General features: G+C 35.0%; 1 protein-coding gene across 17 annotated transcripts in view; it reads right to left on the reverse strand.

Annotated features, from left to right (window-relative positions):
• PPFIA2 (PTPRF interacting protein alpha 2) overlaps positions 1 to 16,357 on the reverse strand; it is a 497,171-nt gene that overhangs the window by 65,244 nt on the left and 415,570 nt on the right. For all 17 annotated transcript variants that reach the window (XM_058424785.1, XM_032170842.2, XM_058424778.1 and 14 more), the window contains 2 exons: positions 15,627 to 15,781; positions 2,033 to 2,126 (listed from right to left, as the gene is read on the reverse strand). In XM_058424785.1, the coding sequence (XP_058280768.1) occupies positions 2,033 to 2,126; positions 15,627 to 15,781 (249 nt within the window). The remainder of the gene's footprint in view (positions 1 to 2,032; positions 2,127 to 15,626; positions 15,782 to 16,357) is intronic.

Here is a 16,357-nt window from a genome sequence, read left to right on the forward strand (position 1 = left end):
ACTCATTATATGAAGACAACTTACTCTCTGGTAATCCAGAAATCAAGCCACAGTACCATGCAAATTCCGAATAGGTGTTAACAATTATTCATAGAAGTCCTTTGAACACTGATTGCATATTTATGCTTATCGGGCTATTGCTATGGGATAATCAATAATAAGGGAAATACTTTTGTGCTTCCATTAATTAACTCTGACTTGCCTTGTTAAATCCATTTGAACCTAAATACCATTAATCCATGGGAAATAATTGTACTAAGAAATGTTAGCCATTTTTGCCTTATAGAATGTTCTTAATATTCTTCTTAATATTAAAAGCAAGTATTCTACATAACACATTTTACAGTTACATTTTGCCAATACGTGTTGCAAAATGAAACCCAAAGTCAAGCATGGTAAGATATTTAAGGGAAGAACTAGCATTTTTTTCTGACTCTGAGGGTACTTAGTAGTTGAGAAACGAGTCTATAAAATTATTATCAAATCAACCCAACAGTGTATAAGGTTAATGATAGCTAAACTTTAAATATGTTATTTTAAATCATTGTATAATTGAAATGTTTGACTTTAGTAGCTATTTAAAAAGATATTTCAGTTGGCCCCATCAACAACTCATGAAGTATGCAGTGCACTATATCAGACTTATATGCAGTTGTGAAAGATGTTCAGATTGCCATTCTTTGTCAAGTATTTCTCTGGGAGGAATGAGAATTAACTTTTAAAGGAAATAAACTGAGTCCATTAGTCAGGCTGGGTTTTGATCATTTATATGTTTTTAGACTGGAAATCAACTGCCAACATTTAAGAAACTTAACAGAGGAAAGTATTTTTTAGAAGAATGTTTTTCTCAATAAATAGTCACGAATAGAGTATATCATTAATTGGTAGGACTAAACAAAATGAAGACATTTGAAACAGATTATGATAATATTTAAATATATTTTTGAGTGATCAGTAACTAAAGAATAAATATATATTATTGATTATGGCTGAGCATTTGATTGTACTGTAGAAATAATGATGTTCTCAAGGTCATTTTTTTCTGGACAATATACTGAATTGGGATATACGTACATAACTTTTAGTTACTAGCAAACTAATAAACAATTAGGTTAGTGAGTTGTTCTGCAACTTGTAAGTATATACTTCCCCATTATTAGTAAACATTTACAAAGCAAGTAAGAAAGCAAAATATGAAGTCAATTGATTAGCCTGTATATTATAATCCTAAGAGCCTATCTGTCACAAAATGATGATGAGAGCAGTGAATATTCTTTCATAGGAAAGAAGGAAAATGTGAAAACCAAAAACACAATGTAAGAAATATTTGAGAAGAAGGAAAAGAAATAATCAACCAATAGATTCTGGAATAAAGAGAAATTGATTTACATTTAAAGAACATGTCCTAAAGGTGACATTTTGTCAATGAAAATGTTACTATGTATTTTTAAAATGTTATTTTGGGACCTACTTGCTTTCCAACAGCTGCTGCAACTCAAAATTGGCCAATTTTGCAAGTCATTTAAATGTTCCATATTATATATGAATGAAAAGATACACTATCAATTTCCTGACAGATGCAAAACAATCTGCTCTAAGTCTAAAATAAGTTTATATTCAATCAGTCAGAGAAATGTTTCTCCTTTACTCCATTTCAAAGAGTAGATACTTATAATTGCCATGAGAGAAAACAAAGCTAGATGGTATAATCTCATTTTATCAAACCAATCAGGTATTAATTTTGAACATCAATAGGGTATTGCATTACTTTTAAGGATTTTGAAACAAATCTACAGATGGTCATGTTGAAGAAACTGCTTATTTCCACTACAGGCCAAATATTTTTTTACTCTTTTAAACGGTATCTCATTATAACCAGGAAACATAAGCCCTGAGTGTTTTAGGTAGTATCTGGAAAATGTTGGCTTCAATATAGTTCTTTTGTTTCCAACCACTCTCTTTTTAATTTCCTATAAATAATAATAAAGAATTGATGAAAGTTAGAAAAAGAGGGAAAAATCCCCAAACCTACTTTTTCTTTAGTCTTCGATCCTTCTCAGCTTGAGTTCCGAGTTTGCCTAACCCCAGGGACTCCTGAGCTGCAGCTTCAGTCTCCATAAAGCCTCCTGTGAAGAGAAGTAACTAAGTATTCAGATTATGTTGCATAGGTTGTGTCAATTCTGAAGTCAGGTTGTTAAAGGTTTAGTGGAGCAGCTGTTTAGTATCACATTTAAAAATTTTCCTTATATTATTAACCCAACATGCATAAAATGGCATGGGTACATACATAAACATACACTGAGAAAATGAAAACAAAACAAAAACAGTACCTATGGGGATACAATTTGTTGCACCCAGTGGCAACATAATAAATGTGGCCTGTTCACTGACAAGACACTTGAATATACTGTCCCCAAGTCTTAAAGTCTGTTTTTATACTTTTCTTATGGAAACTAAGAGCAAATATCTATGCAGTGTGTGAGATTTGTTTATTTTTTCAACATGTGAAGTAGGAACTCAAGTATATGTTTTCTATTACAAGTTGAGAGAATGGAGAAGCATTTGCTGACTTTTAAGAGCTCTTCATAGACTGCTCCTGGAAATTTGTTCTGCTCTACTGGCTGACTCCTATGTCCTTCACTATAAATCTTACTTCCAGAGCTCGATGTGTTCTGGGCAGGTTCTTGTGTTGTTTTTTAAACTTCATAATATTTTTTGAAAAAAGTCTAAATTTCTTCAAAAGGGCTTGATAAAAATAGTTATCACCCAGTTCTCATTTAGTGTCAATATATAATATGTATACCTTATATAACTTTGTAATAAAAAGAAGTAAGAAAAGTATGATGTACATTAAACACATATCACAGGATTTCTAAACTTATAAAATTAATTCATAAATTATCTATTGTAATTGAAAAATAAGGACTTACTCCTGTGTTCTGAAGTCAAGCTAGATGAAAATGCTCACTATTTTTAAATGAGTTAAGGTATACACTTTTTTTAATAAAAGAAAATTAAACTCCAGTTAAGGTCAAGATTAGGTAGAAAGATTTAAGCGAATATAAACTCTCACAAAGACTATGCAAGAAATTTCATCACTATACCAGTAAATATTGAAGACAACTTTTGCTCTTCTCTCATTGTAGTGGACACTTTCTTACTTAGCATTTGCAGGACTTGATCAAGATATGGTTTCTCTTTAGCAGAGTAAAATATCTTACCAAGGTGCCAGAAGCAAATTTTGATGTTACTGTTTTTAATAAATTATTTTACCAAATAATTTATAGTACTGGATAATATTAACTTTGGAACATTGAAAGAAATAAATTAATCTCATTCCTGATAACCTTATTACTGAACTATATAATTTTTTAAAAGTCTCCTTTAATTAAAAACACATTTATTGCTGCATAGATCTAATTCAGAGATGTGGAGTTTGAGGGCCAAAATTTGTTTTAGTTATTATGCACATGTTTAATGAATACAGGTACTTAAATCTTTTTTTATTATGAAAGATTTTTCTTCTTGGTATGGATTAGGAAAGCCTTCCACTGGTAACTAAAGTACTCTTGGGAAACATTTTCAAATGGGAAATTTTCCATTATGTACAGTGAGTGAATATTTTCATTTTATTTCTCTCATCTGTATATCTGCCTTACTGTATATCAATAAATTATTATTCATAGTCTTCAAATAATAATAAAAATGTTCTCTTGAAATGTAAATGAAAATGAATGAGTCACTTAAAAGTTATAAAATTCTTGAATGGTCCATATAGGGACATAGAGATTGATGAGGCAGACATATTCAATAAACAATGAAACATTTTCAACCACCAGGTGGTTAGATGAATCAGGCTTTTATTCCTCTGAGCAATATAAGAACATTTAAATTATGATTTAAATTTATTCATGTACCCCAAATTTTAATAGAAAAAATCACATTTTTAAATAATAAAACTTGAAATAAAAGCAAAGAAAAATCTAGGAATTTTTTTGTGTTAAATCTAGATATTTTATTTTCTCATAAATATAAAATAAAAAACATGAAGAACTTAGAAATACTTGGAGTATTTCAAAATCTAGTATGTTTTTTTCAAAGCATTTGATAGATAACGAACTACATCCTACTCGAAAATGCCAAGTACAAATGGGACGTAAGGCCATTGTAAGTAAAGCATTTTTAAGCAACACATTCAGGACAGTGCGCTTAACCAGGAGAAAAGTCCCAGCAAGTGCATATTTTCAGCCCAATTAAAACACTTCTGAGGGAGGACATTTTTTCACAGAATTGACCTAGCTGCTTCACTCATCTAATGTTTATCTTTCCACATACTTGATCAACTAACTGGTAAGGGGGACCTTAGCCAAACCAGCTTACTAATTCTTTTACTCTATGGGCGATTATCTAAATCCAGTGAGAGTCTGTCTCATTCTTATTTAGGCATCGGAGGGCTCATATGGCTATGTGAACTTCAGAAATATCTATTTACCTATACCAATATTTTATTCACTCCCTACATGTGCCTATTAAGCTCTTGAAATGTGCCTAATTCAAATGATGTACTGTAAGTGTAAAACACACATCAGGTTTTGAAAACGTGGTAAAAAAATATATGTAATTCATAAATTTCAAGTGATCCGGTGTTGAAATGAGATTATGGTTTCTATATCAGGTTAAATAAAATATAGGATTAAAATTAATCCCACCTATCTCTTTTAACTTTTCTTAATGTAGCTACCAGAAAATTTAAAATTACATATGTGGTTCACATTTGTGGCTTATATTATATTAATGTTGGCCAGCACTATATACCAGAATTTCTACCTGGACACAGTACATCCACAGAGGGAATGTAAATGTTTGTGTATGTTGAGGGAGGGTGCATCTTTTTGGGTATTATAATGATTGGCACATATTGGACAGGGGACAAGGATTCTAAAAATCCTTCATTAAGTAGAGAACCTGCAGCTTGTTTCTTTTTTCTTTTTTTTAAACAGGGTCTCAGTCCCTCTCAGGCTGGAGTGCAGTGGTGCCGTCAGAGCTCACTGCAGCCTCAAACTCCTGAACTCAACCCATCCTCCTCCCAAGTAGCTGGGACTATAGATGTGTGCCATCATGCCCGGCTAGTTTTTCCATTTTTTTGTAGAGATGAGGTCTTGCTATGTTGCTTAGGCAGGTCTTGAACTGCTGGCCTCAAGAGATCCTTTGACTTTGGCATCCCAAAGCACTGGGATTACAGATGTGAGCCACCATGCCTGGCCTAGCTTGTCATTCTCAAAATGACGAGTGCCTCAGAGGAGAAACACTGGCCTGTGGAAACTAGGCGTTACTCATTCTTCAGAAGGTCTATTAGGAAACTATGTGGAAAGAACACAATGAACTCCACCCCTTTCATGGCCTGAAGTGCTTGGGCTTGAAGGTTTGAGTTCCATGATTCAGTGGACTACTTACATAATAAATAGTTTATCACCTTGTCAGGGTCCGCCTAGTGGTTGGGCATGAGCAAGGCAGCATCCTTGCCCTCAAAGAAGTTTTCTTGGCTATCACTCAGGCATCTTAACTTTTGTGAGGCCTTCGAGGACTTGGAATTATTGAGGGCAAGTCCACTCCTAAGGTGTTACAGGCACAGTCAAGGATTTTTTTTGCCAGCCCCTCTTCCTGTGTAAACAGTTTTGAACCACAAAAAATCAGTGGGACAACGATCTACTGATTCAATCTCATACGATGCCATTCTTGCCAGTGGGAGCGAGGGATCCAATTGCCAGACCACCCTCTTGAAAACAGCGTCAGACCACTGGCTCAGGATGACTCCATAGATGCGACTCACCAGGCTCCCTCGGGCATCTGGTCGAGTGCATGCGTGGTGTAGAGTGTCAAAGAAAACCCTGAAGGGGAGAAACAGGGACCCAGGCTCCTGCTGTTTGGCTGGATCGGGCAACATGTCCAGATGGCACTACTTCCCTTCTGGTCCCAGTGTCTGAATGGTAACTAAGAACATTTCGATGCTTCCAGTGATTAGACCCCGGGTCTAGGTCTCAGCCGGGGGTGCCTTGCCCAGATGGCACTGCCAGCCCTGAACTTTCCCAGAAATCAGAAGAAGTCTTAAAATTTTTCAAGGAAGATGCTACAAAATGTAGGGCTTGCGAAGGCTCAGGGCTCAGGAAGGAGACTCACATGCCTAGATCTATGGATGGAACTAGTTGGAGGTATCTATTCATTTGGATTGTGAAGGTGTGAAAGTTGTTAGAATCAAAATGGAGTCACTATTGTTAAGAAAATCCTGGCAAATAGAGCCAGGCAAGGCCATGAACAGAGGATTCTCATGCTTCTATACATGATAGCAACAACGACAACAACAAAAGACCCTATGAAAGCTACAACCTTGCACAAAGGCCATTGCAATCCTATGCAAAAAATATTTTTATAGGGATATCTGTCTGGCAATTGCCTGCCCAACCTCTGACTGGTGGCACCCTTGTTATTGAGTAGCCAAAGACAAATATTTCAAAAAATTATGTAATATTCTTAATTTTTTGCCTTTAAAAATCTTTGTCTTCCTTTCCTTCCCTGAATATACACATAGTTTACAGTTTACTATGACATACATATTCTTATTGCAATGCTCTATTCCTAAATAAACATCTTTTCTTTTAGAGAGCATCTCTATTTGGTATTTAGGTCAACAAAGAAAAATATCTCCACATTTCCCAGTCCTTAAATTTCATTCAAAATCACTTATTTCATATTGGCCCTTGAGACACAAGTCTATAGAAATTGCTTGCCAAACCCATATTGCAAGGCCTCTGTCCAACCATTTGTCCAGCAGAGGTCTCTGTCATTGTGTGAAAAATAGAGCTCTAACTACTACAATCTGCTGATGATTGGTGGCTTCATCTTTCTTTCAGTAGACCTGTCTTCACCATTAATAAATAGCACACGGTTTTTATTTAAACACATTTGAATTTATAAATTGTTACTTAATTGTTCAACATATGTTAGTCTGTTAGCTATCTGGAGACTGTATTTAGACGCAGTGCCTGGCTCATAAAGGGTATGTAACAAATACAATCATAATTGGAGCTAAATACTACTTTATTTAAAGAAAAACCCTTTCACTATGCAGAACATGAGTCATTTCTAATGGACACTTTGTGGAATTTACATTGTAACTATTGGTTCCTTAGCATCAAGGAACAATCTAAATTTTGGCGTAAAGGCCGACACAGACACCCAAACTTTAGATGTAGAAAAATACAGTCATGAGCCACATAAAGACCTTTCTGTTAATGATGGGCTGCAATTATGACAGTGTTCCCATAAAATTATAACAGCATATTTTCACTATACCTTTTATGTTTAAGTACACAAATACTTAACCATTGTGTTATGATTCCCTACAGTGTTCAGTACAGTCACATACTGTGGAGTTTTTATAGCAACAGGCTATACCTATAGTCTAGGTGTGTAGGTGGCTATTCCATATAGCCTGGGTATGTAGTAGGTTATATTATTCAGGTTTGTACAACAAAATCCCCTAAGGGATGCATTTTTTAGAATGTATCCTTATCATTAAACAATGCATGACTGTACTTGTGAAATGATGCTGGTGTACTGCTGAAGCTGTTTTTGTCACTGTGAAATCATTTTTTTATTAAGCCTATAATAGTAGGTCAATGAGTTCAGACAATTATAATACAAACTGGCAGATAACCATAAAAGAATTGCCATTTAGAGGCAAAAAAAGCTCTTTAGATGTGTATATTGCTTTTCATATGCATTTAAAGGAAACTTGCTAAAGTAGCCTTAACCTAATAACATATGCATTTTTATATACGCAATTGAGAATTCTGCTTATTCATAGTTAACATATTTTTCTGTTTTCATTATTTTTTTTTCATAGCTTTGTTGTTTTGGCTCCATTTGATCACTCCCTTGTCTTGAACATCTCTTTGTCTTAGATTTGTTTCACCTTTTGCTATGCCTGTCAATAGCCTCTTCTTTATCCTAACCATTCACTATTGACATCAGCTAAGTTGGTCAGGTGTGTTCTTTTTTCTTCATAGTAATTATTAATAGAGCTCTCTGAAGACTCGAAAGAGTTGGTGTTTCTCAGGTGGCAAACAAATAAGTGTGTTAAGATGGTATGGATCAGATAATTTCCCCAGAAATAGTAAATGTTTTACTATTTCTGTCTCTTCTCCATACACTATCATCATTTTTCTAAGCTGACAAACGCCCCTGGAGAATAGAGCTCATTTGCTCTAATCCTTAACTCTCACTACTGCTCGAATGCTTGACCCTGGAACTCAGATCATCTTATTTCTGCGGCTGGCTCTGCTTCACGATGCTGCCTCCCGATCTCTGCAGTTCCAATCTGTCTGTGGCTGGGTAACTTGATCTTCAGTCCTAATCATTTCCTTTGCTTCATAAGTTGGCATCACGCTTCTGACCCAGCCAGTACCCACTTCCTATTTAACCACAGAAAACACCATTTCCATGACATTCTCTATGGAGCTTGCTGTTTCACATAGTTTCAATACCCTTTTCTCAAAGATAGGTCCCGTTTGAAACTCTACCTTTACACCTTTTCATATACGTAGGAAGATTGCACTTAGATGATCCTAGTGGAATCAAACATATACAGGCAGAGAAAGATTAACCCAGAACTCTCTGCAAACATTATGTCTGTATCTTGTATTAGAAAAATTATAATGTTTCTGTGTGATTTTTTTATTGTTGCCTTGAGTTATTACTTATTCATTTATATGGGATATCCTCAAGATGTTATATACTTCTTGAAGTAAATAATCATATTTTTAATTTCTTTATGTGCCCACACATGTTCCACAGGGATAGGAACTCAATGAAGTATTTTTTGATTGAAATAGTCCCAAGAGTTTCCTTTCCGGAGCATCAGACCAGGAAGTAGGAGCCAGGATTCACTATTAACTCTCTCACTAAGTAGCTGCTCTGCCTTCTGAAATCATCTCAGTCTCTATATGTATAGAATGTGGACAACTACATGATCCTCACGTATCTTCTAGAATTTTTAGGCATATAGCTCTAGAAGTCTGTAATCTTAAAAGCAGAAATTTATGTTCATAGTAAATATTTTATGGTGTATGAGTGGTATAAAGAAGAGTTGCCAGAGAAAAGACTTAAATGTTAGAGATTCACAGATTCGGGATTCCTAGGGTTGAAGTACATCTTAAAGATCATCCAGTCCAATCAGCTTTCCAATGCTTGGATCCTCTCCACAACAGCTCTTCCTAGTATTTGCCTAGCTTTTGCTCGGCAATTTCCAAGTGACAAATAACTCACTACCTCAAAAGCCAGCCCATTTTGTATGGAATTCTGACACCCCACTGTTCCTTCTTACATTGACATGAAGAATAATTTTGTATAACTTTAATACTTTGGTTCTAGTTTCGTATCCTTACTTGCAATGAAAAGGACAATAGCTCTTATACAGAATAACTCTTCAAATTTTGTGATCAGCTATTTGGTAGGTCAGCAAAGGGAATAAACACACCATTTATGTATGTTCTCTGAACATGATTCCAATCCTCCACAGGTGCCTAATTTTCTCCTCCAACCTTCCTCCAGGTTGATGATGTGCCTTTAAAAGTACAGTAACCAGGATGGATTCCATTGCTTGGCTGTTCTTTTATCATAGCAGAGTAGAAAAAACTTTCATATCAACTCTTACGTTTATTAATGTGGCCTAAACTTATTAATCAATATTGACTTTAGAGTCACGTGAATTTTTTATTTTTTTCTTTAAAAACTGCTTCCAAGAGCTATACTTTTAGAGTAGGAGAATTTAGATCCCCCTTACATCCATTCTTTTTATTTTTTTATTTTTGGTAGGGGGGATAGCATTTAGGGGTAATACTAATCTTTTCACTTGGGATTCCTCCCCTTATTAGTAATCCATCAATCAGATACCTCAGCTGTGTAAACATTCATATCTAAGTGATTTTGGATGTGCTGATCAAGAACAGAGTGAGTCCTGCCGGGCGCGGTGGCTCACGCTTGTAATCCCAGCACTTTGGGAGGCCCAGGCGGGCGGATCACGAGGTCAGGAGATCGAGACCACGGTGAAACCCCGTCTCTACTAAAAAATACAAAAAAATTAGCCGGGCGTGGTGGCGGGCGCCTGTAGTCCCAGCTACTCACAGAGGCTGAGGCAGGAGAATGGCATGAACCCAGGAGGCGGAGCTTGCAGTGAGCCGAGATTGCGCCACTGCACTCCAGCCTGGGCGACAGAGCGAGACTCCGTCTCAAAAAAAAAAAAAAAAAAAAAAACAGAGTGAGTCCTAATCATGCCGCTAGAAACTTTGATCCAAGGTAACGTTACTCCACTCATCAGTGGGCAAGGATTATTTAACCAGTTATAAATCCCACCTAACTGTTCCATCACTCAGGCCACATTTTGACATCTTGTCCCCAGGGATGTCATGAGTGATGGCTTGCTCACCACCTTTCATTATCTGTTACTAAGTAAAGTTGTCAAAGAAACAAAGGACATTAGTTTGACATGGCTATTTTTAACATAGGTTAATTTACTTTGTTTCAAAATAGATTAATGCCTTCAGATAAAATTAAAAGTCAAGCTAGTCAGGACTGCAATTATTTATGCATAATCACTGATCTTAGGGTTCATAGCCACTGTTCCTAGTTCTGACTGGACAGACAATGTAGCAGATAAAACTTTTCTGGGCCAAAAACATAGTGAAATTCCAGTTTTAAGTATAGGGTTTGTATTTGTTTACGTACTATCTTTGCTAAAGTGAAAATTCCTCAATGCCAACAGCCATGTCTTAGTCATTTTCCTAAAGTCCATAATTGGTACTCTGCATTTAAGAGTGATTCAATATATGTCTATTCACTGAAAGTAGGAATAAATAAATTATTTTGGATTGTCTATGTCTTCTCTCCCTCCACCAAAAAAAAAAAAAAAAAGTCTCCTCAACTGTGGGTCATAAATGCCCTCTTGGTAATGCCTATATTCTGGTTGAACTCTTTCTCTTCAAGTAAACAGATAGAAACAAAAATGAGTTTTTGAATGGTTCCACTTATTTGAATATTCTATTCACATCAGATAAATCTTCATTTCATTCATTTTCTCTAAATTTATATGTTACTAAACAAAAATAACAATATAGATCCTGTAATTCTCACTTTGGTCTTGGTGATTTTTCCAATTGTCTGTCTATTTTGATGGATGGCATTCCTGCCACTGCTTTTACATGTCGATGCCACTTGCTTCTATCTATTATTTGTCATATTCTCACTTTCCAATTTTTGTAACAAATCATTTCATATCTGTTTTAGGCAGAAAACTCCCATTTCAGATACATTGCTTCTTAACCCACATCATCATAAATATAATTGTGTGTTACCATCCTCTGGAATTGCTTTGACAGTACACAGCCTTTGGTGTCCTAACTACCTTTCCATGTTAGTTAAGACTGCACCTATTTCTAGAGTTTCAGTGGCAGTGTGTTTGGAATTGATGCTGTGGTAGGTCATAAAGTGATTGACAGATGAGGAAGGAAAAAAGTAGTTGTGAACAACTCAGTCTTGTACATTAAATGCAGGGTAAAGATAAGTCGATATTTGGAGATAATGGCAAGATCAAGTGATAGCTTTTAAAAGTGTAAATTAGACACGAGCATATTTGAACAATAATGAAAATATCAGAGATGCGTTGCATATGGATGCATAAATTGAGGGGTGGGGAGAGATCATGGTCATTGTGCTGTCAAGTCTTAGCAGGATGCTATTACATGCCAAATCTATGTTCCAGGAAGTCAGCAGAAGTACATATCGGTCCTGTTGTCATGGGGATACAAACCAAACATGTTTATTTAATTTTTCATCCTGGGATTTGTGACATAGAAAGACAACGAATGCCCTGGCATGGTGGCTCATGCTTGTAATCCCAGCACTTTGGGAGGCCAAGGCGGGCAGATCACCTGAGGTCAGGAGTTAAGAGACCAGCCTCGCCAACATGGCGAAACCCCATCTCTACTATAAATATAAAAATTAGCCAGGCATGGTGGCGGGTGCCTGTAATCCCACCTACTAGGGAGGCTGAGGCAGGAGAATCATTTGAACTGGGAGGCGGGGTTTGCAGTGAGCCGAGATTGTGCCACTGCACTCCAGCCTGGGTGACAGAGTGAAATTCTGTCAAAAAAAAAACCAAAAAAAACAATGAACAAAAATACAAAGAAATAGAGAGAATGACTCTAAAACCAGTTCCCCAAGTAAGCTAGAAGGAATGCTTCCTCTGTTAGGTGAGTTTCCCTATATTCAACTGTGGCCTTCAGGTAAACTTGGCTCATATTAGGCTTTATTTTTCCTGAATAGTACTTATAAATGGAATTTGAATGCTTTACATGGAAGAACAAATGCTCACTGATTCATTTGAGTCTATACCACTCCTATTTATCTTCTGCCCATATACTGATAGATATTTCAGTTTGGAAATCTTGCTCCTACATTATAAGTAATAATAATCTGAACAAGAACTGTAAACCCTAGTAGGAACAGAATAAATTTTTCAAAAGAAATACAAAAACTTGAAATCTCCTATTAGTACTACAGCTTTTTCCATCCTACTTTTGTAATTTGAGTGAACTAACCATTTGAAAAGGATGTCATAAGAGAATTTTAAAATAAAATAATTTTGCTTGGTTTCTGTTAGGTTTATTCAGTTGCTTTTCAATACATTGTTTCCTTTGAGTTTTGGGGTTTCCATATTGATATTGTCTATGCTAGTAACACATTAGTAAGAACAGACATATTGTTGTACATATTGAGTTTGATTCTTCATGGGTAGGAGTTATCCATACAATCACATCGACTGATCTTTCCTATATGAAGTTTATGTTATTACTCTATGTTATTACTCTAGCATTTCAAATTATTATATAAAGCAAACAAGATATCCTCTCCATTTTCCTTTGTGAATTACTACAAACACCTCCTTTGCTGTTCATCATTTCTGGTAGAACCAAGGAAACATTTTCATAGTTTCATTTACACAGCTTTCCCTTTCCACACCATATTTCTTTTATAGACATGTAGTATAGCTACTTTCAAGTTAAGTCATGTGTCTCTGCTCTTTTGAGTTAAATCTTTTAAGAGTTATAAATCTTAGCACATGGTTCAGAATTTCAAATTTGGTACTTTGACATCACCATCTCTTTGCCATAATTCTTTCCTTGGCATACTATTCTATTTTCTAGTTCTATTTTTACTGGTAGAAGAAAGAACATTGGCAATGCCCCTGTGTTTTAGAATTTTCCAGATCAAGACATTAAAATCATAATCACTGGAGATTTTTCCCTAGGTTCCTCAAATGCATGAATAAGCAGTACTAGGTTGTAGTCCCTGGGTTTGAAAAATTTGCATGGTCTTTCCATCACAACTTGGATACCCCTTCTAGGACCAAAGCAGACCTGAAATTCATGGCCCTTAACTAAAGTATCAATGGGACCCATGTATCATTTCCTTTGGTGCAAATATGGTTTTCTGGAACCTGCTTATACCTATGTTTTATTTTTATTTCTTCAAGTCTTATTTTCAATAAAGACTTTGTTCTTTTTCCTGGAAGCTTTGATTGACCATTTATGTAGCTTCTATCTAGTTTCATAGGTATAGCATTTTGCTCCTGTCTTCCTCATCCATATTGCAGTCCTTGACATGCTACTGATTCTGGCTTTGTTTACAATCTACCTCTGCTGTTCTGTAAAATAAAGCAATATTACTCAGAGCTCAGAAACTTTCCCAGTATAAACTGTGACCTGAATTAACTATTGCTAGTTTCTGACTTTGGTGGGGTTGATGAGAATATACTAGTAATTGAGTTAATTCTTATCTGCTCTGACCTAAAACACACAGTCACTGAAAATGAGTAATAAAGGCTAAGTTTCTCAAAGGTTCTATACTTTTCTAGACTTTAACTTATATCTTGCATACCCTGATTTTGATAGAATATTGTTGGCAAAATTCCTAATGATTTAGGAATTTCTCATCAAAGTTAAATATGAAATAAAAATAGAAAATTTTAAGTGATAAAGGCAATTAAATACATTTTAAAAGTAAAGTGTCAATTATGGCAACTAAGATGAATATATATGCTGAAATATAAATAAATATGATTATGATGTTAGCAAAATTAATACCCAAAAATAATTAACCACCCACACTATAGGGACTGACACTAATATATTGGATATGACAGATCATTTGGTCAACCACTAGTTGTCAAATAAGAAAAAGCAAATTTTAAAATAATGTCTGGCATGTATATTTTCAATACAAAATAATCTGTGTCTCTCTTTTTTCCTCATGCAATAATATTATGTATAGCCTAAAGAGTTCCTCTACTGAGAAAGAGGAATACAAAAAGATTTAATTCCTTTGCTGGAGAACATATAATCACACACTGGCCGCATATCAGTTGCCTGTAGCTTCTGATGCTTTGTGTGGGTTTCACACTGTGGAAGCCAGGAAAGACATTTTTGGATACTATAGTCATAAATCTGCAAACATGAATATCGCAATTGGAAATTCTTTTGATGGTAGGGCAGAAAACTAAGTCTTGGAGTTGGGTATTCCTTGCAAGTAATTATTCCTCTATTTGAGAAACCAAAGGATGTACTAAGAAATTTGCATTATTCCATTCAGCACTTACCATTGTAGGCAGGAGTTTAATTCTTTCCCAATAATATAACTCTAAAAATTAATATATAGAAAGACAACCCCCAAAAAGTGAACGATATATATAGTCATTTCAGAAATATCACATATTCTTCAGACAATTATGTAAGTATGTATCATGTATGTATATCTGCTTATTTCTAAATATATATTTAAGTAGTACCATTTCAAATATACTGATCTATATTTTTATTCTATTAGTCACTGACAATAACTAATTATAACACAATATCTATTGCCCTATTCTTTTCCCCACATCCATCCCTCAACTATACACCATAGAGTTTATTGGGGGAAGCTATGATAGTTTTAAGCAAAAAAAAAAATATCATGTTCTTTACATTTTATGTAACATATTATAAAGCTTTATTCCAACTTTTAAAAAATTCTTTTTAATTTTTTGTAGGCTTATCAATTTTTTCTACAAAAAACTTTTAAACCTACATAGCTAAGCTTTTATACACATTCATGCTCTAAGTGGCAGTATACTCAATGGTTTTAAGCTGATTTTGAAACATTGGCACCACGATGAATATGTCAGTTACGCGATTTACGAAGACATTATTTACTCATTAATAAAATAAGGTTTATAGCAATAACATTTACTTTGTAGGTAACTGTGCCTGTCACAAGAGTTAGCATTAAATAAATTCTAGCTATTGTTATAAAGAGAGAAAATGACTGAAAAGTTCACAATACTCTTTCACTGTAAGTTTATTAAGCATTATTCAGCTAAATTGAACACTTAAAGCTAATCAAAATATAAATTTTGTCAGGTAGAAAAGAGAAGAAATGAAAAGAAGAGCAATGAAATGAAATGAAAGATAGATGGGTACTGTGACGTGACTAAAATGAGTGGCAGTGGAAAGTCTTAACACATGCATACTTACGGAGCTGCCCAAGTCGAGCTTTTTCTTTTTTACCAAACAAACGTCCTATTGAAGACTTGATTCCTTTCTTCTTGGGGGCTTTGTGAAGAGAGTCTTGGCTGCTGTTGGTACTACCAAGCCCAAGGCTTTCTGTCTCAAGAGAGACAGATAAACTACTGCAAAACACAAAAGAGGAAAATACATGCAACATCCACAAGGTACATAAAAGTCATTTCCTTCATAAATGCACCAAAGGAGGAACAAGCAAACTTGTAATGTCGTTTTTTCCCCTATATTCCCATGTTTCCTTTTAAGATACTAAAGTACAGTTTTTTTTCAGCCTTTGGGCCCTGAACCTCCAAATTTCCGTAAGAGGAATTTATTTTTGCTCCAAATGCCTTTGTTCTTTACTTTTTTGGTATAATCTCAAACTAATCAGTGAATGTAGGCTGAGTTATCAACTGCATGATAAATGGCCTTCTATTATTGAGCACTTGATCCATTATCTATTTATTTCTCAGAGTCTGTTTTTCTAATCTTAAACATAATGACCTACAGCAAGGAACTGAAATTTAACTAATTGTGAAGTTGAAGCTGCTCTTCGAATCTACAGTTTTACTTGATTTTCCTCTAGCCATCTTTCCCTCTCTCAGTTTTGGAGCCAAATTCAGTTAATTTAAAATCATCTGGGTGCAATCTGGAAGCAACAAACCATGTACCCTCATGATCAATTTATATGTTTTCCTAATTAG

This window comes from Hylobates moloch, unplaced genomic scaffold (assembly GCF_009828535.3).
Source record: "Hylobates moloch isolate HMO894 unplaced genomic scaffold, HMol_V3 SCAFFOLD_12, whole genome shotgun sequence".
Lineage (NCBI taxonomy): Eukaryota > Metazoa > Chordata > Mammalia > Primates > Hylobatidae > Hylobates > Hylobates moloch.